This window comes from Muntiacus reevesi, chromosome 6 (assembly GCF_963930625.1).
Source record: "Muntiacus reevesi chromosome 6, mMunRee1.1, whole genome shotgun sequence".
Lineage (NCBI taxonomy): Eukaryota > Metazoa > Chordata > Mammalia > Artiodactyla > Cervidae > Muntiacus > Muntiacus reevesi.
The window spans coordinates 46,273,433-46,296,067 of record NC_089254.1 but is presented as its reverse complement, the minus strand read 5'-3'; the positions used below and the strand labels follow the sequence as shown (position 1 = coordinate 46,296,067).

General features: G+C 37.2%; 1 protein-coding gene across 2 annotated transcripts in view; it reads right to left on the bottom strand.

The window, feature by feature from the left end:
* Positions 1-1,285: 1,285 nt before the first annotated feature.
* SLC26A4 (solute carrier family 26 member 4) overlaps positions 1,286-22,635 on the bottom strand; it is a 53,846-nt gene continuing 32,496 nt past the window's right edge. The window contains exons 13-20 of one of the 2 annotated variants that reach the window (XM_065938752.1): positions 22,137-22,206; positions 16,345-16,437; positions 15,213-15,308; positions 14,349-14,579; positions 12,554-12,608; positions 9,097-9,242; positions 6,863-6,946; positions 1,286-5,052 (exon numbers count right to left, since the gene is read on the bottom strand). In XM_065938752.1, coding sequence (XP_065794824.1) covers positions 5,029-5,052; positions 6,863-6,946; positions 9,097-9,242; positions 12,554-12,608; positions 14,349-14,579; positions 15,213-15,308; positions 16,345-16,437; positions 22,137-22,206 — 799 coding nt within the window. In that variant the 3' untranslated portion in view covers positions 1,286-5,028. Of the gene's footprint in view, positions 5,053-6,862; positions 6,947-9,096; positions 9,243-12,553; positions 12,609-14,348; positions 14,580-15,212; positions 15,309-16,344; positions 16,438-22,136; positions 22,207-22,635 lie in introns of those variants that run through there. The other variant, XM_065938754.1, reaches the window with a different exon arrangement.

Genomic DNA, 22,635 nt, shown 5'->3' with positions numbered 1-22,635 from the left:
GAGGATCTTGCTGTGATTTATGTTGGAGAGTGTTTTGCCTACGTTCTCCTCTAGGAGTTTTATAGTTTCTGGTCTTACATTTAGATCTTTAATCCATTTTGAGTTTATTTTTGTGTATGGTGTTAGAAAGTGTTCTAGTTTCATTCTTTTACAAGTGGTTGACCAGTTTTCCCAGCACCACTTGTTAAAGAGGTTGTCTTTTTTCCATTGTATATCCTTGCCTCCTTTGTCAAAGATAAGGTGTCCATAGGTTCGTGGATTTATCTCTGGGCTTTCTATTCTGTTCCATTGATCTATATTTCTGTCTTTGTGCCAGTACCATACTGTCTTGATGACTGTGGCTTTGTAGTAGAGTCTGAAGTCAGGCAGGTTGATTCCTCCAGTTCCATTCTTCTTTCTCAAGATTACTTTGGCTATTCGAGATTTTTTTGTATTTCCATACAAATTGTGAAATTATTTGTTCTAGTTCTGTGAAAAATACCGTTGGTAGCTTGATAGGGATTGCATTGAATCTATAGATTGCTTTGGGTAGAATAGCCATTTTGACAATATTGATTCTTCCAATCCATGAACACGGTATGTTTCTCCATCTGTTTGTGTCCTCTTTGATTTCTTTCATCAATGTTTTATAGTTTTCTGTGTATAGGTTTTTTGTTTCTTTAGGTAGATAGCCCTCCAGGCTCCTCTCCACGGGGATTCTCCAGGCAAGAATACTGGAGAGGGTTGCCATGCCCTCCTCCAGGTGATCTTCCCAACCCAGGGATCAAACCCAGGTCCCTTGCATTGCCGGCAGATTCTTTACCATCTGAGCCACCAGGGAATCCCAGACAAAAGAATACCGTTTAACAATGAGAATGAACAAAGATTGTTATAAACAATAACATGGATGAGTCTTATATTTGTAATACTGAGTGCAAGAAGACAGCCACAAGAGAAAGGGAAACAATTTTATGATTTTGATAGAAATCTGTCCTTTTTGATTCCATTTATATGAAATTCAAAGAACAAGTGTTAGAAGTCAGGACAGCAATTATCCATTGAGGCAACTACTGGGAGAGAGCATGAGAGGGCATCTGGGGAGCTGGCTATTTCCTGATCCTTGATCTGGGTGCTGGCTGCACTGGTGTGCTTATTTTGTGAAAATTCATGCAGTACACTAGGCTTTCCATCATTTTGATGTGTATTTGTACCGGAAAGAAACGTTTGCTTAAAATAATGAAAATCATTGCACAGAACAAGTTGGAAATATTTGGGTAAGAATTATAAGATTGAACCGAGATATTTATGTGACATTGTTTATTGCATCAGTAAGTCTTTTACAAAAAGAAATTACACCCAAAACAAATGGAAGTAGAGCTATGAAGAATACATCAAAATGATGACTGATAAGAATACTGAACCACTACACAGCACAAGAAACCATTGACAAAATATACTTGCAAATTATATGATCCAGTGGAGTTATTATTAAAAATATATAAACAGTTCATACAGCTCAATATCAAAAAGACAAAAAACCCAATCAAAACAAATGGGCAGAAGGGCTTCTCTGGTGGTCCAGAGGTTATGAATCTGTCTGCAGTTACAGGGTACATGGGTTTGATCCCTGGTCCAGGAAGATCCCACATGCCATAGGGCAATTAAGCCCATGGGCCACAGCTACCGAACCCACGTATCACAATGACTGAAGCCCGCACACCTTAGAGCCTGTGCTCTGCATCAAGAGAAGCCACCACAGTGAGAAGTCTGTGCACCACAGCTGAAGAGTAGCCCCACTCGTCGCAACTAGAGAAAGCCCATGCACAGCAATAAAGACCCACTGCAGCCAAAAATAAAGGAGGGAAGGAAGGAAGAAAGAGAAAGGAAAGAAACTGGGGCATGAAAGGTACATATTTTTAAAAATGTGTAGAAGACCCAAATAGACATTTTGTCTAATGAAAATATATAGATGATCAGTAGGTACATGGAAAGATGCTCAGCATCATTAATCATCAGAGAAACACAAATCAAAACTACAGTGAGCTATCACCTCATACTTGTCAGAATGACTATCGTGAAAAAGACCATAAATAACAAATGTTGGTGAGGTTGTGGAAAAAAGAGAACATTTTTACACTGCTGGTTGGAATGTAGATAAGTGCAGCCACTGTAGAAAGCATTATGGAGGCTCCTCAAAAAATTAAAATTAGAACTACTATATGACCCAGAAATTCCACTGCTGGGTATTTATCTGAAGAAAATGAAAATACTAACTTGAACATGCACCTCAGTGTTCACAGGAGCATTATTTGTAATAACCAACATGTAGGAGCAACCTAAATGTCCAAGAAGAGATAAAGAAGACATGAGAGATATAAATATATATATATATATAAAGTTATATATATATAATGGAATATTACTCAGCTGTAAAAAAAAGAATGCAAAAATGCCCCTGGAGCAACATGGATAGACCTGTTAGGTATTGTTCTTAGTGAAATAAAGTCAAAGACAAAAACTGCGTGTTATCACTTATATGTGGAATCTAAAAAATAAAGCAAACTAATGAATATAATGAAATAGAAGCAGACTCAGATAAAGACAAAAAATTAGGGGTTACCAGTGGGGAGAGTAGAAAGGTAGGCAAGATAGTGGTGGGGACTTCTGAGGTAAAAACTACTATGTATAAAATATATAAGCTGCAAGGATATATTGCACAGCACAGGAAATATAGCCAATATTTTATAATAACTTTAAATGGAGTGTATTCTATAAAAATTTTGAACCAGCATATGGTATACCTGAAACTAATATAATATTGTAAGTCAACTATATCCCAATTTAAAAAAAAGTACTGGCACACTTAAAATTTAACATTTTTATTATATTTAATAGTTTTGTTCAGAAGGGACAGATCAGAGTAGTTTAAAAGGTAACATTATTTTTCATAAAAAATATGTGCAAATATTTCCATATGTACATGATCTGACTTTTTCACTTGTTGAAATTCATATACAATAGTAGAATTTTATCCTATAGATTAAAAACATAACAAAAGCTTTAATTTCAAGTAAAATTTCTACTGAAAATATAGAATTAAAATTATGTTTACTATTCACAAGATGCATAAAGAGACGAAATTACTAGAGTGTGCTTGGGAAACAAGTCAAATAGACTGTGGTCTTATATAGCCACAAATGGACCCAAGATCTTACAAAACTCTAGCCTTTAAAATGTAACTTTGGTATTTCCTTTGACTTAAAAAAAAAAAGAGAGAGAGCAGTGCATATTTCCTCTATTGAACAGAGGTATTCATCCATTTTCTGCAAGACTATTACATTCAGTCTTTAGAGCTATGACTTGTTGCCATTATAGAAAAGTATTACTATAAAAATGAGATAACATTACAATCCTGGTTATGTTGTATCCAACTAAGTGAGAAATCTGTTCCCTATCAATTAAAGACAGTATAACTCATGAGCATCAAAGACTATTGTAACATCACAGGCCACTATAACTCACTGAAATTCTAATATGTAGTGGGGGTAGAAGGAAGAGAAGGATGATTTTTAGTCAACCAATTTGATCTGATCACTAATGACATTTCTTCAGAAGTAGATAGAGACCTTATTTCTGATTATATTTAAGAAAACCAAAGATAAGATATGCTGCCTTTGGATAGCCAAACACCTTTAGGAACTTCACACATCTGTGCCAGAAATACAATACCATTCTCAGTCAAGTTAAGACATTATCTCAGTTGAAAACCTGAGTATTTTTCTCTAGAAATGAAGTACAACTTCATTCAGTTCAGTGTAAAATACATGCAACCTGTCCACAGGACCAAAGCCAGTATATTATACACAATGCCTAGAAAATTGTTAGCCCTCAGAAAAGGTTAAGTAAAAAATATTTTTTGGCTTAACATATGGATTTTTAAAAACATATATTTTCAATGTGTATATTCCAAACCAACTTTTTTCCTTTGATACTAAGCTCATTTAGAATGCTTTGTCTTAATCAATATGCACATATATATACACATAAGCAGTTCACTTTTTAGATTTTTTGAAAGGTGTTTAGAATTTAGTTACAGATTGCTTCACATACTTGCTAACATTTTAACAAAAAATATAAACTTGTTTTAGTCATCATGGTCTTATGAACATATTAAAATTGATTTTTGTTCAAAATAACACTTTTTCTGTTAGATTTTAAATAGACCATACTTAAATATACTTTACACAATGCTCATTTCTATAAACTAAGGTAAATTAAAACTGCATTTTTCAACTAAAGATAGTGTATCATGTATTTTTACTGGATCTTATTTGGGAGCTTTGCTTATTATATTGAAAAATGATATCAATAAACCACAATAATCTTATCACTTCACTTCTCTGAGTCAATTCTATAGCATTTAAATAAACATTTCCTTTATTCTAGCTACATATCTGGTCATATATAGTAATACTTCATTAACCAAGTTTGTATTTTTAAAACTTTTTGGATGCATTTACCAAAAGGGATTTCTAAAGACCTTTACTGATAAGTACACTAATAATTCAGCCTTTACTCACTGTGACCTTACACTGTGATCAGAGCAGCTCATAGGTATCAAGGTCAATCAGAAATAGATTTACAGGATAACCGTTCCTGACTCACCTGCCCACAGAGACTGTTGGGTGACCCTTTCCCCAGCTGCACCGAAGTACACATGTACCCACATGAACACTCCTAGCAAATCTGTTGTAGGAGCAGCAGCATGGTTCCCTCAGATCCTGCAAACTGCTAAACTCTCTTGACCATGTTGGACATTTTAGAAGTAAACTACTCATTTTATAAGTAAAGCCTAGAAACAATCTTTGTGCTTCTCTTTCAGTGGTTAAGAGGTTAAAAAAGAAGATTTTAAAAGTCTACTGGAAAAAGAATGAGTGTTTCAAGTTCAAAGAAAATAGTCAATGCAGAAAATATTTGCATAGAATTACACGGTGGGGAAATTCTGCCACGCAGTCAGTCTTTGCTTAGAGTGACCTCCTGAGCTCAATTTCAGGAAGCAAGTCTTCGAATAGCCTGTGAAAGCAAGGGGGAAACAGTGTTGATGCAACAGAATTCTCCTTAAGTCTACCTTATCTTTTTTTGCAAATATGTCTTTGTAGTGTTGGTTGCTTACATTTACTCAGGTGTTTAGTACCACAATAAAAGTAGGGTAAAAACTTAATTTTGTACCTCATCATACACTAATTGGATGTAGTTTAAAAGCAATCATTACTATTTCCTGAGCACTTACTATGTACAAGACTGTTTTATTCCTTTACATGTACGCATTAACGGTCACAACTCTGTAACGTATTATTTCTGTTTTACATGAAGAAACTAAAATGAAGTCAGGATAAGTAAATTGTCCCAGGCTACTCAGATGATAAGTTGCAGAATCAGGGCCAGCACTCAAGTCTGTTGGTCTAAAGTTCAGCCCCTTAAAACCACTCTGCTTTACAGTTTCCTTAGCTACAGGAGCCCTATCTGAATGATGCTTTTATGTGGCATCAAAAATACTTCTATAGCATGGCAACTTCTTAAGTTCCAATTGTGATATATGAGTTTTCATTCCACTAAGTTGTCCCCATAGCCTTAATCATAAACTAGTAAGCTGGAAGGACTTCACAGCTTCGTAATGACGTTCCTGGGCTCATTAAGCTGATGGGCTAAAATGCAGAACCCCTGATTTTCACTCTACTTAGTGATTTCTTCCCTAAAAATCTTCTCTGCCTGTAATCTAGCAGAAAATACGTAGTTCTGCATTAAGGTCTAAACCAATTCTATAACTGTAAATGGGGCGCCCACCTAGACCACAGTTCATGTGAAAATGCTCAAGTCTTTAGTGGACCCCTGCTCAATAGAAGCAAAAAATTTGATGTAGCTGTTATGAAAATAAACCCATTCTTAAGTCACAGTAATGTAAATATCTTGATGAGACCAAGGGACATCATAGTTGACCCTGTCTGGGATTTTGTATCCCCTTCTTGTTCAGGGAAGAACTAACAAATCTCTGATCTGTGAGGAACAGTAAAGAGAACAGAAGGAGTCTCACCCAGGGTAGAGTCTCTTATAAACATGAAAGCTGCTCTCAAATATTTAAGGACTATTCAGAGAAGGCAACCAGAATGATCTCAGTCCACTGGATGATTCTTAGAGAAAGGGTGAATCTAGTTTGTAAGCATGGCTGAGACCTGAAGACTTCCAGCTATGTAGCAAACCCCCTTGAAAAGCTACTAGTTGCCAATGTCTAGAAACGTTCACACAAAAGCTGAGAGAACATCTTTAGAGATGGGGTAGGAAGGATGTCTGCAGAGCTGAGGATGTGGGGTTACTTGATTTTGAAACATCTGTCAACTTGAATCAGTCTCTAAAGCCATCATCAGAGGAAGAGGTTCCTACTCTTCATATACAATTAAGTTGGCCAAAAAGTTCTTTTGGTTTTATCAATAAGAGCTGGCAAACTCAAATGAACTTTTTGGCCAACTCAATATTTCTGAGGCTTATGAAACTCCTGGGTTAAAAATTCCCTCCATTCACCTTTCTCCTATCCCACTGGTCGTAGGTCTCTGAAAGAGAAAGTGTGCAGAAGTTTAGGTATAAAATCAAGACAAATATGTTGGCTGCTTCCAGTTGCTGATCATATCTGTAGGTTTGGGGCAAAAGGCACCTCCCCATCCCCCAGTTCTTAATGTCTTCAATGGAGAATCCTTGTTTTCCATTTTACCCTCTTGGTATTTTCTTAAAATTATTTTCCCTGGATAGTTTTTATCAAATATTTTTAATACTACAAGTATTATTCTGTTTAACTCAAATTCTTTTCTTTGAACAAAAATAATGATCATACCTCATCTTGGACATCAAGTTCTTCTTCAATCATTTCTGCTTCCATTAATTCAAGAGGATCTTTACAGTCTTGGATGAGGGCGATCTTGACAAAGAGAACACAGAGACTATTTATTAGAGGCCTAATAGCATTAACCTACCTGGTTCTTCACTGAAAATGATTTGCAGCTTTGCTGGTGCCTCTCATCTAAAATCTATATACTTCAAAATCCTTATCAACTTTCTTATTCTTTCATATTTCCCACTTAGAATTCCCCCTCCACCATTTTTTTCACATTCAAGATGAACTGGTATAGTTCATTGTCTAACCTCCTTCGTAGCTTACTTCCCCAACCACTGAAGTGTACACTTGGCAAGTCATCCAGTCGGCCTAAATGATTCTGCAGTCAATGGTCATTTTCTTTCAATAACCAAGCTAAGGGCACTTAGTAAAGCATTGAGCATTCAGGGAACTCAAAGTGAAGGGCTCCTGACTGATGACAATAAACAATCTCAAGTTGAATTGAATGGGAATTAATTTTATTGGAGATAGAAACCAACATCTATGGACCAAGTAGGTTATTCAGGAAAATTATGCTTTTTAGCCATAATGTGTAATTTAATCTACACACAGAGGAAACCAGTAACAATCTGGACTTTGTCTTACCCATAAAGCATGTTCCCAAAGCAACTCTAAATGTATATCAAGGTAAGAGTAACATTTCATTTTAGCTACTTTTAATCTCACAAATAAATAACTCAATTCTCTTTACACTATCCTGCTTTGTTGTTGTTACCTACAGGGAAAACAATAAGTCAATTTTCAGTTATATTAAAAAATTTTTTTTCATTAATTTATTTATTTGGCTACATTGGGTCTTAATTGTGGCTCGCCTGTTTCTCTCTAGTTGCGGCACAAGGGCTCAGATGCCTTGCGGCATGCAGGAGCTTAGTTCCCCGACCAGGGATCAAACCCATATCCCCTGCATTAGAAGGTGGATAGCAACCCACTCCAGTATTCTCGCCTGGAAAATCCCATGGACAGAGGAGCCTGGGAGGCTGCAGTCCATGGGGCCGCAAAGAGTCGGACACGACTGAGTGATCTCACTTCACTTTCCCAAACTCTAGACACCTGGGAAGTCCTTAGACTTTTAAAAAAATGTTTACAGGTTTTCAAAGCTGAGCATCTTGAGTGTAGCACCTTTTTTTTTTTTTTTTGGATTTAAGATCCACATCTTGGTGTTTAGAAGTAGTATTTTCTCCAACAGCATTAAGTAGAACAATCTTTCTACTAATAATAGGTGAATTGAATAATGTACTATTGTTTTCTAAATTAGTTTCACTTCAAATAGTAACTTTCAATCTACACTAAGAATCTACTTATCCTACTTTTAGAAAAAAGAGAAGCAATTTAAAATATCGTGGACTGTATTATCAGAATAATTATTATTGTTGTCATCTTTATAGACATTTGTTTTAGTTTCCCAAATTCATGATGAGACGGCCCATGAGAGATGACATTCTTGTATTAAGCAGTAGGCCCAGCCCAATGACACCCATCAGAATCCTCAACTGTCCTGGGTATTTTATAGGAAAAATGATAAAATAAGGAGGCCTGTGGGAAGTCAGGGTCTATCCTGTTTTTTGGAGAATAAACTCTAGGATGATTTGTGGTTTTCAATTTTTTTTTCTTTTTTCAAAGATCATTTATGACCTAATGAATCCTATTTAAAAACATTGATGGGAAAGTTCCTGGCAGTCCAGTAGTTAGGACTCCACACTTCCAATGCAGGGGGCACAGGTTCAATCCCTGGTCAGGGACTAAGATCTCACAGTCCCACAGTGCGGCCAAAGGCAAAAAAAAACTGATAAGAGTTTACAGACTGCTGAGAATTTAAATTATATTTACATACAAATCACAGAAGATCCAAGACTTAGTACCTTTTTTCTTAAAAGTCATTACAGCTACTGCCTGCTTATATTAGTAAACCCCCACATTATGGAACTAATAATGTACTAGTTGCTACCAGGTGCTTTCCTGTAAACCATCCCATTTAGTCTTCATATCTACCCAGCAAGGGGAATGTTTTACTCCCATTTTACTGATGAGAAAACTGAGGCTCTGAAAAGTTAAGCAGGTGGCTTAAAAATGTCACTGGGCTGGGATTCAAATTTAGGTTTGTGGAATTTTTCTGCCATTTACAGAAATCATGGTAGTTTAGGAAAGCTATGTATGTAGAAAGTTTCAATGTTTACCGTTTCTAAAATGGAATCTTGAACCTTTTGCGATTTCACCTGGTTCTGGAGATGGAGGACAGCATCATGGACAGTCATAAAAAATATGTCCTTCCTGATGTTATCATTAAAGAAACCACATTTCTCCAGCATTTCTATCAAATGATCTTCAAAAGAAAAAGATAAAGTTTAGTTAGTCTCTAGGAAAAGATATTCTTATAACATCAACCAATGCTAAGTTTTGGAACCTCCTCCTTTTAAATCTTTTTTTTCCCTCATTTCCAGAATGTGATCCTGCTCTGTCAGTTTCTTTTCCAGTAGCACATGGAATGGTGACACCATAACTGGTTGTGGTATTAATAGATGGTCTTTTTCCCAACCATATCTCTTTTTCCAGGGAACCCATTCTCCTGCTGCTGTGAGTCTGGCTGCTAACGGTTCACAGCTATACCCGTCCCTGGAGAACATTCTTTGGCCAATGGGAACTGTCTCACCTGAAGAAGGCCTAGGAGGTTTCACCCCCTCCCTTGGGTGGCCCGCAGCCACAGCTGGACGGATCTGGAGGTAAAAAGGCCAGCCCCCTTGCCTCAAGAAAACATCTGGTACTCTTTTTGAGGTAGTCTCCCTGTGAAACCAAGCTAAGTAGATTCTGAAGCCATCTCTTTGTCTTCTCCTCCTGCCCTATCCTGCTCCCCTCAGTTCTTGATGAATTTTCCAGTGTACTGCCTTAATAAATCACTTGCGCTAGAATCCTTATCTCAGGCTCTGCTCCTAGAGAACTCAGTCTAACCAATACTGTATTCCTATACACCACTTGTACATCGACAGTTCCTCTAGTTCTCAGGGCTTTGAGTCATTTCCAGCTCTGCTCTCCCCAGGACAGTTTTTTCCCCATTGATACTCCACTGCTAAGAGGACATAGGTTTCCAGGTGTTACCAGCTCTATGACACAAATTGGAAACAATCTTTCTAGATTCAAAAAGACCTTCAGAGTAATTGTTTAAGGGGTAGAGTTTGTGTTTGTGGCAATGGTATTTTTGAAAATAGATAGTTGTGGTGATCTTTGGGACACACAAATCTTTTTGAATTAGTGTTTTTGTTTTTTTCCAGATATATACCGAGGAGTGGAATTGTTGGATCCAGTGGTTCTTCTATTTTCAGTTTTTTGAGAAACCTCCAAATTGTTTACCACAATGGTGGTACCAATTTACATTCCCACCAACAATGTACCAGGTGCCCTTTTCCTCTACATCCATATCAACATTTTTAACTGTATACTTCATAATGACAGAAATTCTGACAGGTATGAAATGATATCTGATTGTTGTTTTGATTTGCATTTCTCTAACAATTAGCATTGTTGAGCATTTTTTCATGTGCCTGTTAGCCATCTGTATGTTTCTTTAGAAAAATGCCTGTTCAGGTCTTCTACTCATTTTTTGATTGGATTATTTGGTTTTTTGATATTGAGTTGTATGAGCTGTCTATATTTTTCCAAGTATTTTTTTATTGAAGTATAGTTGATTTACAATGTTGTGTTAATTTCTGCTGTACAACAAAGTGATTCAGTTTATATACATATATATATATATATCACAGAATACTGAATATAGTTCCCTGTGCTATACAGTAAGACCTTATTGTTTATCCATTCTATACACAGTAGTTTGCATCTGCTACCCCCAACTCTCAACCCATTTCTTCTCCACCCCCTCATTCCCTTGGCAACCACAAATCTGTTCTCTAGTCTGTAAATCTGTTCTGTTTTGTAGATAGTTTCATTTGTGTCATATTTTAGATTCTGCACAAGTGATATCATTCGGTACTTCTCTTTCTATGACTTACTTCAATTAGTAGGATAATCTCTAAGTCCATCCATGTTGCTGCAAGTAGCATTTTTCATTCTTTTTATGGCTGCATAGTATTCCATTATAGTTATGTATTAATACCACATCTTCTTTACCCATGCATCTGTTCATGGACATTTAGTTTGCGTCCATGTCTCAACTACTGTGAACAGTGCTGCTATGAACATACAGCTGCATGTATGTTTTTGAATTATAGTTTTGCCCAGGAGTGGGATTACTGGATCATATGGCAACTCTGTTTTTAGTTTTTTGAGGAACCTCCATTCTGTTTTCCATAGTGGTTGCACCAACTTACATTCCCACCAACAGTCTAGGAACATTCCCTTTTCTCCACAGCTTTTCCAGCATTTGTTCTTTGTAGCTGTCTATATGCTTTGGATATTAACTCCTTGTTAATCACATAATATGCAAGTATTTGCAAGTATTTTCTCCCACTTAGAAGGTTGTCTTTTCATTTTGTTGATGGTTTCCTTTGTTACGCAAAAACTTTTAGGTTTAATTAGGTCTTGTTTTATTTACAGTAGCATGGAAACAATCTAAGTGCCTGTCAACAGATGATTAGATTAAAAGATGTGGCATAAATGAAATGGAATATTATTCAGCTATAAAAAAGAATGAAATTCTGCCACTTGCAATAATGTGGACGGACCTAAGGAATACTATGTTTAGTGAAATAAGTCAGACAGAGAATGACAAATGCTTTATGATATCACTTATATGTGAAATCTTAAAAAAAATACAAATTAATGTGTGTGCAAAACAGAAACAGATCCACAGATATAAAAAACAAACTTATGGGACTTCCCTGGTAGTCCGGTGGTTAGGACTTCACCTTCCAATGCAGGGGGTTCAGGTTCAATTCCTGATCAGAGAGCTAAGATCCGAAATGCCTCATGGCCAAAAACCCAGAACATGAAACAACCGAAGCAATATTGTAACAAATTAATGAAGACTGTTTTAAAATGGTCCACATGAAAAAAAAAAAAAAAAAACAAAAGCAAGAAAACAAACTCCTGGTCACCAAAAGGGAAGTAGAAGGACAAATTAGGTGTAGGAGACTAATTGATACAAACTACTAAGTATAAAATGGATAATCAACGAGGAAATCCTGTATAGCACAGGGGATTATAGCCATTATCTTATAATAACCTATAATGAATTATAATCTGAAAAAATACTAAATCACTATGCTATGTACCTGGAACTAATATAATATTATAAACCAACTAAACTTCAATAAAAGAAAAAGTTAACAACAGCAACAACAAAAAATGTGCAGTAAATGTAAAATACACACTGGATCTCAAAGATGTAAACAGAAGCAAATAGCGCAAAATATCTCAGTAATAAATGTCGTACTGACCAAAAGAAGAAAAAAGGAAAGAAGGCAAGAAAGGATAGTTGTGATTAATTGTACAACACGGTGAATGTATTTAATGCCACTGAATTAGTTGTTTTCTCGACTAAAAGCACGAGTCTTATATCTCTTTTACCACAATAAAAATAGTTTTCGGAAAAAAAGGCCTTTGGACATTATGTACTCACATTCCAAAGTAGGAGAAAAGGCTTAAGGAAAAGTCTTATAGATAGATATGTATATATGCAATTACCTTGAAGTGATGCAAAGTACACATTTACATCAATTCTTTGGAATTCTTTGACAATCTAAAAATTTAAAAAGGAGAATTTGTAACAATGAGTAACTTTACCTGCCTATAACGCAGTAGCATTCAACTACTTGCTCAGGAGAAACTTTGAACAATTTCATGGTGAATCAGGAGTTTGAAGAAAGTTCATTGTTGGAAATTGGAAAACCGCAGAAGTTTCAACATACAGTGATGACGCTTAGGGATGAAAAGACCGTGTCTCAAGAGGTGGCAACATCCAGTGCTCAATAGCCCAGCACTGGATAGGACACAAGTGCTTTGTAAATATTTGTGGAAGGAAGGAAAGAAGGGAGTACAGGAGGCTTCCTAATGCAGCCTCTGCTGGTTGGAAAGAAGAGTATGAGTTTATGTCTCTGAGTGGAAGAGATGTGGCTGTGGATATGCGGCCACCAGACACCAAGTGTAAACACTGACCTAAAAACCAGGGCCTCTGTATTTTGACTGACAGTGTCAGTATAGTGATTGTGCTCTTACACTCTAGTTTTGCAAGATGTTACCACTGAAAGAAACTGGGTAAGTGGTGCTGAGGATCTCTCTGTATTATTTCTTATAGTTTTATGGGGATCTACAGTTATCTCAAAATAAAAAGTTTAATTAAAAGAATTAAGACGGAAGACTTACGGACAAAACAAAAGACTCATGGACAATAATAAAACAGAGCTTAAATTTTCTGGGGAAAGAAGATCAAGACCCCTATGCAAGTTTAAAGTTTGGAGTTTTGAAAATTGTCACTTTAGCATTTGAAAGCAACAAGAAGCCCCAGCTAAGTTAAACCTCAGTTGAGGGTAGTTTGATATTATTACATAAACCTGATTGTCGGTGCCTTGAACCTGCCTGCTTTTCTGCCCAATCCTCTTGATACCTACATGAGACTTCACTTAAACTTGACACCATCACACCCCACCCCTCCACCCCGCTGGTCAAGTTGACATCCAATTAGTCTGTTTTGAGCACTTAATACAATTGTTATTTAAAAGATTATTTAACATTTGCCTTGCCCCCTAGATCGCTTAGTCCCAGGAGGGTAGGAACTATGGCTACTTCATAATTATTAATAGTTTCTGGTCCCCAGCCAAGTGCTTGGCACACCTGAGGCATTGCACATCTATTTGTTAAAGGAATACAGAAAGCATACCTGCTTTCTGATAAGAACATTTCTGTCCCACATGCTCTTCATTCAACTCTTTGACTGCCTAGATGTCTGGCCTACTTCTTGCAGATCTAACCCTGATAATGCCTGGCTTTTCCAGTCTTACCGTGTTTCTCATTCTGCTGCTGTTCACATAACAGATAAAAATATACTTAAAATTTTGCCCATTTTTCTTTTCTTATTCCATGTCATATATATTCTCAGGAAAAGAAAACATAACAAACAGTAATGCTTGCTGATGGGTGACCATGTACCAGACACTCTTCATTCTTCTCACTTAATCCTCATAACAAGCCTATGAAGGATGTACCATCACTATCCCCACATTCAGATGGAGAAACTGAGATACAGACATTTTAAGCGATTTGCTCACAGTCACACCTCTACTAAGTGGTAGAGCCAGGATTCAAGCCCAGGGAGTTCAGCTCTGCAACCCATGCTTTAATAAAACATTCCATTGCAAAAGCATTCCCCTAGAAAAATTACGGAACCCATGCAATCAGTTACCCTTCTGCAAGACCAGGAAACCCACATCATTTTACTATTACCAAAGCTCCAAATCTGTAATTCGAAATACCAGAACCTTACCACACGCAATGATCTCACTCCAACAACATCTAAGAAAGAGACGGCTCCACAGTCAAGTACGAGGCTGTGGATTGGCACTTTAGGAACATTCACTTTGACTGGAAGCTCAGAGTTCCAATCCACTTGGATCTCTATTTCCTTGGTTGGGATATCAGGTTCTTCCGGATTTTCAATGTCTTCATCAGGCTCAAAAGCATTATTTGATGAACCAGCACCACTTATAATGCCATTCTAAACAAAGAAAGCATTGCCAACTTAATTACCAGTTAGCTGAGATGTCTTTCAACAATTAATCTAAAATGACTTAACAGTCCTACACACTGTTCCTTGGTAAGCAAAACATCAAGAGGATGAACTCTTATGGAATAAGATTTACCTCAGCCCAAATTTTTATGTTCTCTAGGAAGAGAAATAGAAGAGCAGTGGAGCCAGGAAATGCGTGATTTCTGGAAGATGGTGGAACTTAGGCAAGAGATAAATTGGCAGGAAAGTTTGAATAAAAGGTAATATCATAGCTCTAAAAGTCTATGAACCTGTAACTGTCTTCTATTGTGAATAATTTTCTGGTATTGAATTAGCACTTGTTTTGTTCCTTTCAGTAAAAATAAGGTTTATTTCATGAAAGAGGAAGATAAATCATGCCCTGTGTTTCCAAGGAGTTCTGTTGATGTCATTTTATTCTTTCCCTTTCTCTCTTGCCTAAAAGAACAACTCAGCTGTTCTCTGACATACATGTGTCATCTGCCTGTACACATCTGGGTACCAAAGAGGGTACATTTAATTTTAGACAATCTAACTGCTTTAATGTCATCTGAGAAATGAGAGAATTTCAGAGGGGGAGTGGAAAGGATGACGTTGCCTTACCTTTGTTGCTCTTAACTGCCCTTTCTTGATGAGCTTTTGTATTTTTCTCAGTGCTTTCAGCCTCTTATTATATACTCTAATGGCATCAAATCCAACCTTTGGAAATAAATGTTAAGTTAGTTAGAACATTTGGTTTCTAATGCTCATTAATGACTTTTTATCTGGAAAGGCTATTTCTCAAGCAGTATTACTCCCTTCTATATCCTGCCAAAAAAGAAATTCTGAGGTCTGATGGAGGTCTCCACTGCCAGGCCACTCTAATCCACCTACCCAGAGACTCAGGGAAAGTGAAAGAGAAGTCACTCAGTCGTGTCCGACTCTTTGGGACCCCATGGACTGTAGCCTACCAGGTTCCTCCGTCCATGGGATTTTCAAGGCAAGAGTACTGGAGTGGGTTGCCATTTCCTTCTCCAGAGACTCAGGAAAGGTGGTAGCATATTGAAGACTCTAAGACTGTAAAAACAAAAACAAAAACAAAAAACAGCAAAGAATAACCTTTTCAGCTTTAAGCCTTAACAAATTTCCTTAACATAACAAAGCCCTCTTGTTCCAAAATTTAGGAGCATTCCTTTGAACCTTAGGAAAACACTGCTCTAGAGGTAAATTCCACCTTCAAAGCATAGCATAGAATTCAAGACCAGAATTCCCTGCTTACATACCCACTTAGACTTTTTACCCTTTATTCCAACTGCCCCTCACCCCTTACCCAATATACATTCCCACATTTTCCTCTCAGCTCACATAGTTCCCAAGCCCCTGCATTAATCTCCTTCCTTCTGCCCAACTGCCATGCAAAGCCTGATCAGTCCACCTGACATGGATTGCTCCCTTCAGTGAAATCTTAACACTTACTGTCTACACTTATTTGGAACTTACTCAGATTCTGCCTGGAGACATCTCTTGTGGTTTTGTCCAGCACAATTATTGCTCCCTAAATTTTAACATATGTGTTATTATTGTTTTTTTCCTGTTCCCAAATATTAATAGATTAAAAGTTATTTGAGGGCAAGAGTGTTATAATTATTAATGCCCTGTACAAAGGGAACGGGGCATAGGGCCAAATAAATACCTGTAAAATGAATGAAGTCTCAAAGGTGATTAGAAACCAAATTTCTAGGGGTAAAATACTTACTGTGGACTTGATACATTTTTTTAAACCATCGACGTTGCCGTAAAAAATAGGACTAGAAAATCTCAGAATCTTCACACCTTCAAGTTCTTCAATCTAGCATTTAAAAAAAAATTGAGTTTAAATCATTTAAATATTCAATTAAGCTTTTGGCTATCCAGCTAGGAGCTGAGTTAGATTTGCTCCAAGGAGCTAGGCAGAGGCACTCAACTTTTCCTTGAATAGGGCCTAGATCCCAGTTGGGAGACAGAGTTACACAAATTCCTGAACTTCCACAGTTCCAGAGAAGGTCAGAATAGAAACGGTCTTAGAAAGCAATTATTCAGTCCTCTAATTTCTAGATGAAGAAACTGAGGCTCCAAAACACAGATATTGTATGTCCCTGTAATCTGACTCCTGGGCACGGATCCAGAGAAAAATATGATCCAAAAAGGGACATGCACCCCAATATTCATTGCAGCACTGTTTACAACAGTCAAGACACGGAGGCAACCTAAATGTCCATCGACAGAGAACGTCCATCGACAAAGAAGATGTAGCACATATATACAATGAAATGTTACTCAGGCATAAAAAGACTGAGATAATGCCATTTGTAGCAACATGGATGGACTTAAAGAGTGTTATATTGAGTGAAGTCAGTCAGATCAGAGAAGGAGAAATATCCTATGACATCCCTTATATGTGGAATCTAAACAGAAGTGATACAAATGAACTTACAAAACAGAAACAGACTCACAGACTTTGAGAATGAGCTTATGGTTGTTGATGTGGGGGAAGAATGGAGGGGGCAGGGATAGTTAGGGAGTTTGGGATGGGCATGTACACACTGCTATATTTTAAATGGATAACCAGAATTCCATAGCCCATGGAACTCTGCTCAACGTTACATGGCAGCCTGGATAGGAGAGGTGTTTGGGGGAGAATATACACATGTGTGTGTGTGGCTGAGTCTCTCTGCTGTTCACCTGAAACTATCACATTGTCACTCGGCTATGTCCCAACACAAAATAAAAAGTTAAAAAAAAAAAGAAACAGGCTCCAAATCGTCATGTGAATTGCCTCAAGTTCATATGACTGGCCCTCTCCCCATCTCTCCAACTATTTTAAAATAGTGAGGGGAAAAAAAGGAGAAAAATCTAAGGGACTTGCAGGAACTGAAGTCTATTATGTCATTGGCTTGCCAGACGAAGAGTGAACCTCACAGAATCATGGACCTTTCTACCCTTTAGGAATCATAGCAGTTTTCATCCAGCCCCTTCAGATGAGGAAACTGAGGCCCCACGAGGCTGACTGACTTGGGCAAGGGCTCCACAAGTTAGAGCCTAGAACTCAGAACCCCCAACTCACCAAGGGTTCCCTGCCTCAGAGCATCGGAGAATCATGTCTAGCTCTTGACAGCACCTGGCTCAACACAACTGCCAGAGATTGTGAAAATAAATGAAGTAGCAGCTACTTGAATTTTAGAGTCAGTATCTAATATCTAAAAACTTTTTTTTCTTTGCTTTTAGAAACTATTTGTTGCTAAAATCCATGTTTTCATTATTTTGTTGTTTCTTTCTTTATTTTCTTTCATGGCGGGTCTACTTTCCACCATGAGGAATTTTTTTAATTGAGATAAAACTGGTATGTAACACTATATTAGTTCTGTATATGCAACATAATAATTCAATATTCATACACACCACAAAATGATCACCACAATAAATACCCTCTTCACCCCCTTCATCCGTTTCACCAAACCTCCAACCCCCTTCCCCTCTGGTAATCACCAATCTGTCCTTTGTATCTGTGATTTTTGTTTCATTTTGTTTTTATTCATTTGTGTTGTTTTTTAGAATCTACACCTCTAATGGTATTTGTCTTTCTCTGTCTTATTTCGCTTTTCATAATAACCTTAAGATCCATCCATGTGGTTACAAATGGTAAGATTTTCTTTTTTATTGCTGATTAGTATTCGTGTGTGTGTGTGTGTGTACCCACGAGCATATGCATGCTCATTTCTTTATCCATTTATCTATCAGTGGACAGTTAAGTTCTTTTCATATCTTGGCTATTGTAAATAATGCCGCAGTGATCATAGGAGTGCATACATCTTTCTGAGTTAGTGTTTTCATTTCCCTCTGGTGGAATAGGTGATAATTCTATTTTTAATGTTTTGAGGAATCTCCATATTGTTTTCCCTAATGCCTACACTAATTTACATTCCCACCAACAGTGTGTGAGGGTTCAGTTTTCTCCATACTCTTTCCGACACTTCTTATTTCTTGTTTTTTGTTAATAGCCATCTGACAGGTGTGAAGGAAAATCTCATTGTGGCCTTGATTTGCATTTCTCCGATAATTAGTGACACTGAACATATTTTCATGTGCCTACTGGCCATCAGTATACCTTCTTTGGGAAAATGTCTTATTGGAGCCTCTGCCTATTTTTAATTGAATTGTTTGGGGTTTTCTGCTATTGAGTTGTTTGAGTTCTTCATATATTTTGGATATTAACCCATTATAATATACATATTTTCAGTTATTTCCTTCTATTCAGTTTGTTGCCTTTTCATTTTGTTGATAGTTTCCTTTGCACAGAAAAGCTATTTAGTATGATGTAGTCCCACTTTTGCTGCCTTTGCTTTTGGATTCAGATCCAAAACTTTAACACCAAGACTGATGTAGTTTTCTTCTAGTTTTATGGTTTCATGTCTTATATTCAAGTCTTTAATCCATTTTGAGTTCATTTTTGTATATTACACAAGATAGTGGTCCAGTTTCATTCCTTTGCATATGGCTGTTAAGTATCCCTAACATCACTGACTTCTGCTTTATTGACTATGCCAAAGTCTTTGACTGTGTGGACCACAACAAACTCTGGAAAATTCTTAAAGAGATGGGAATATCGGACCACCTAACCTGCCTCTTGAGAAATCCGTATGCAGGTCAGGAAGCAACAGTTAGAACTGGACATGGAACAACAGACTGGTTCCAAATAGGGAAAGGAGTATATCAAGGCTGTATATTGTCACCCTGCTTATTTAACTTATATGCAGAGTACATCATGAGAAACGCTGGGCTGGAAGAAGCACAAGCTGGAATCAAGATTGCCAGGAGAAATATCAATAACCTCAGATGACACCACCCTAATGGCAGAAAGTGAAGAGGAACTAAAAAGCCTCTTGACGAAAGTGAAAGAGGAGAGTGAACAAATTGGCTGAAAGCTCAACATTCAGAAAACTAAGATCATGGCATCTGGTTCCATCACTTCCTGGCAAATAGATGGGGAAATAGTGGAAACAGGGACAGACTTTATTTTGGGGGGGCTCCAAAATCACTGCAGATGGTGACTGCAGCCATGGAATTAAAAGACACTTGCTCCTTGGAAAGAAAGTTATGACGAACCTAGACACATATTAAAAAGCAGAGATATTACTTTGCTAACAAAGGTTCATCTAGTCAAAGCTATGGTTTTTCCAGTAGTCATGTATGAATGTGAGAGTTGGACTATAAAGAAAGCTGAGAAAAAAAAAAAAAAAGAAAGCTGAGCACTGAAGAATTGATGCTTTTGAACTGTGGTGTTGGAGCAGACTCCTGAGAGTCCCTTGGACTGCAAGGAGATCCAACCAGTCCATCCTAAAGAAATAAGTCCTGAATATTCATTGGAAGGACTGATGTTGAAGCTGAAACTCCAATACTTTGGCCACCTGATGAGAAGAGCTGACTCATTTGAAAAGACCCTGATGCTGGGAAAGATTGAAGGCAGGAGGAGAAGGGGACAACAGAGGATGAGATAATTGGATGGCATCACCAACTCAATAGACATGAGTTTGAGTAAACTCCGGGAGTTGGTGATGGACAGGGAGGCCTGGTGAGCTGCAGTCCATGGGGTCGCAAAGAGTCAGACATGACTGAGCAACTGAACTGACTGGACTGAACATCACTGATTGAAGAGACTATCTTTTTTCCATTGTATATTCTTATTATAAGCTGTCTATGCTTATGTGAATTTATTTCTGGGCTATTTATTATATTCCATTGATCTATATGTATTTTGATGCTAATAGCATACTGTTTTGATTATAATAACTTTGGAGTAGAAAGGTGAAATATTTATATGATCTGAATGAAACCAGAGTATATGACAATAGCTTTATAGCAGAGCTTGAAATCAGGGAGTATTATGTCTGTTGCTTAGTTCTTTGTTGAGATTGCTTTGGCTACTCAGGGTCTTTTGTGAGTCCATAGAAATTTTACAGTTATTTGCTGGACTTTTGTTTCTAAATATATACCTGGTTAAACTACCTTTACTATATTTGCCTTTACCAGTGAGTTTTTTACTTTTATATGTTTTCTTGTTGCTAGTAAGTAGCTGTAGGTTGGGTGTGTCCTTAGTGGGAGGGGAGTTCAGAATCTTTCTGCTCCGGAATCCATCTTGGACTACCCCTTTGAATTTTCTTTCTCTGCTTTTTCACCTTTGTTCCCTCTGGTCACTAAGCAATCTTTTTTTTTTTTTTTTTTGCAGAGAATATAAGCCCATCAATGAAATGTTCATTTTCTTCATTTTTTATTTTCTATATTATGTATTATTTCTTCCAATGCCAAGAATAAAGATGTCAAATAAGGTTCTTTGTGACAGAGAACATGATTTCACAGGGATTTCAGACAATTTCATAGAGGATAATGATAACATAGAGAAATAGAAATTTTTTTCTTCTTGCTGCTTAAAAAAATTTTTTTATGTCATGGCTTTCAGCCCTATCACTGTAATGTTTCTAGGTAAGGATTTTTATGTGTACATTAACTGGGTTCAGTGGGCATTCCGGATTTGTACATATTTTTCTTCTAATTTGGGAACATTTTGATACTTATTCAAATATTTTATGTGCTTTTTTCTCTTCTCCTTTTTTGGAACTGCTGTTACTCATATGTTGATATATTTTATTTTGTCCTAGAAGTCTCTGAGGCTCTGTCTTTTTCAAGTTATAACTGACATATTAGTTTCATATGTTCACGTTGTACATAAAATGTACAACCTGATATTTGTATATATTGCAAAATGATCACCACTTTAAGTCTAGTTAATATCTGTCACAATATGTAGTTACAAAATTTTTTGTGTGATAAGGACTTTTTAAGATCTACTCTCTTAGCCACTTTGAGACATGCTATATAGTATTATTAACTTTGGTTGCCATACTGTATATTACATCCCCATGGCTTATTTTATACCTGGAACTTTGTGTCTTTTGACCCCATTCACTCAGAGAAATAGAATTTTGATTCAACTTTTGAGAATAATTGAATTGCCTGTTTTTAAAAAAAATACCTCTTATAGTGGTTTGACATTAAAATGACATCTTAACTAGCATGAACAAAATTCACATCAGAGAGCTTCCCTGGTGGCTCAGAGGACTACACTGGTGGCTCAGACACTAAGGAATCTGCCTGCAAAGAGGGAGATCTGGGTTCAGCCCCTGGGTTGGGAAGATCCCCTGGAGGAGGGCATGGCAACCCACTCCAGTGTTCTTACCTGGAGAATCCCCATGGACAGAGGAGCCTAGCAGGCTGCAGTCCATGGTGTCACAAAGGGTTGGACACAGCTGAGCAACCAAGGACACACAGGATATCAGAGGGCATACTGGAACAGAAGTTTTCCTAACACGCCCAGTATACTTATGGGCTTTCCCAACAGGAGTAGCCTCCCTTTTGGGCTACCTTATCCCTAACACACTAGAAGAGAAATATGCAACCTCTGAAAATCCAGCTTAGCAAACCCAAGTCCAGCCAGTGTCTCCCAAGGGCACTTACATTTTTGTAATTCTTGGTGCTTTTGTAGATGTCTGTGCTAGGGATACTTCCAAGACTATTCCAAGACGGACTAAAAGAAGGAAAATTGAGGTCAGGATTTTTTGGAACAGGCATATTTTGGAATAAAACATTAGAAGAAATGACAGATTCTAAAGAGCCTATAATTTGGATGTCTTGGAACTCTGTCTTTATTGCAGATGACATTTTCTGGTAGCTAACTCTGAAGTGAACAGCTGGTATTTGTGCAAGCCTGGGGGTAAAAAAGGAAGTGTGCCTCTTTTCCAATGCCTGCAAGAAGTAATGAGCATCGTACTTTCATATGTGTAGCACTTTATAGGATAAGCAAAGAGCTTTCACACATGTTAAATCTTATTTGAGCCCTGAATGATCAACAGTATTATCTTCATTTTTAAGGGTGAGTAAACTGAGGTTTAGAGAAGTTCAAAAAGGCTCTGGAGGGAAGAGAAGCACAGCCTCTATCTTTAACCTGTGGGTCTTC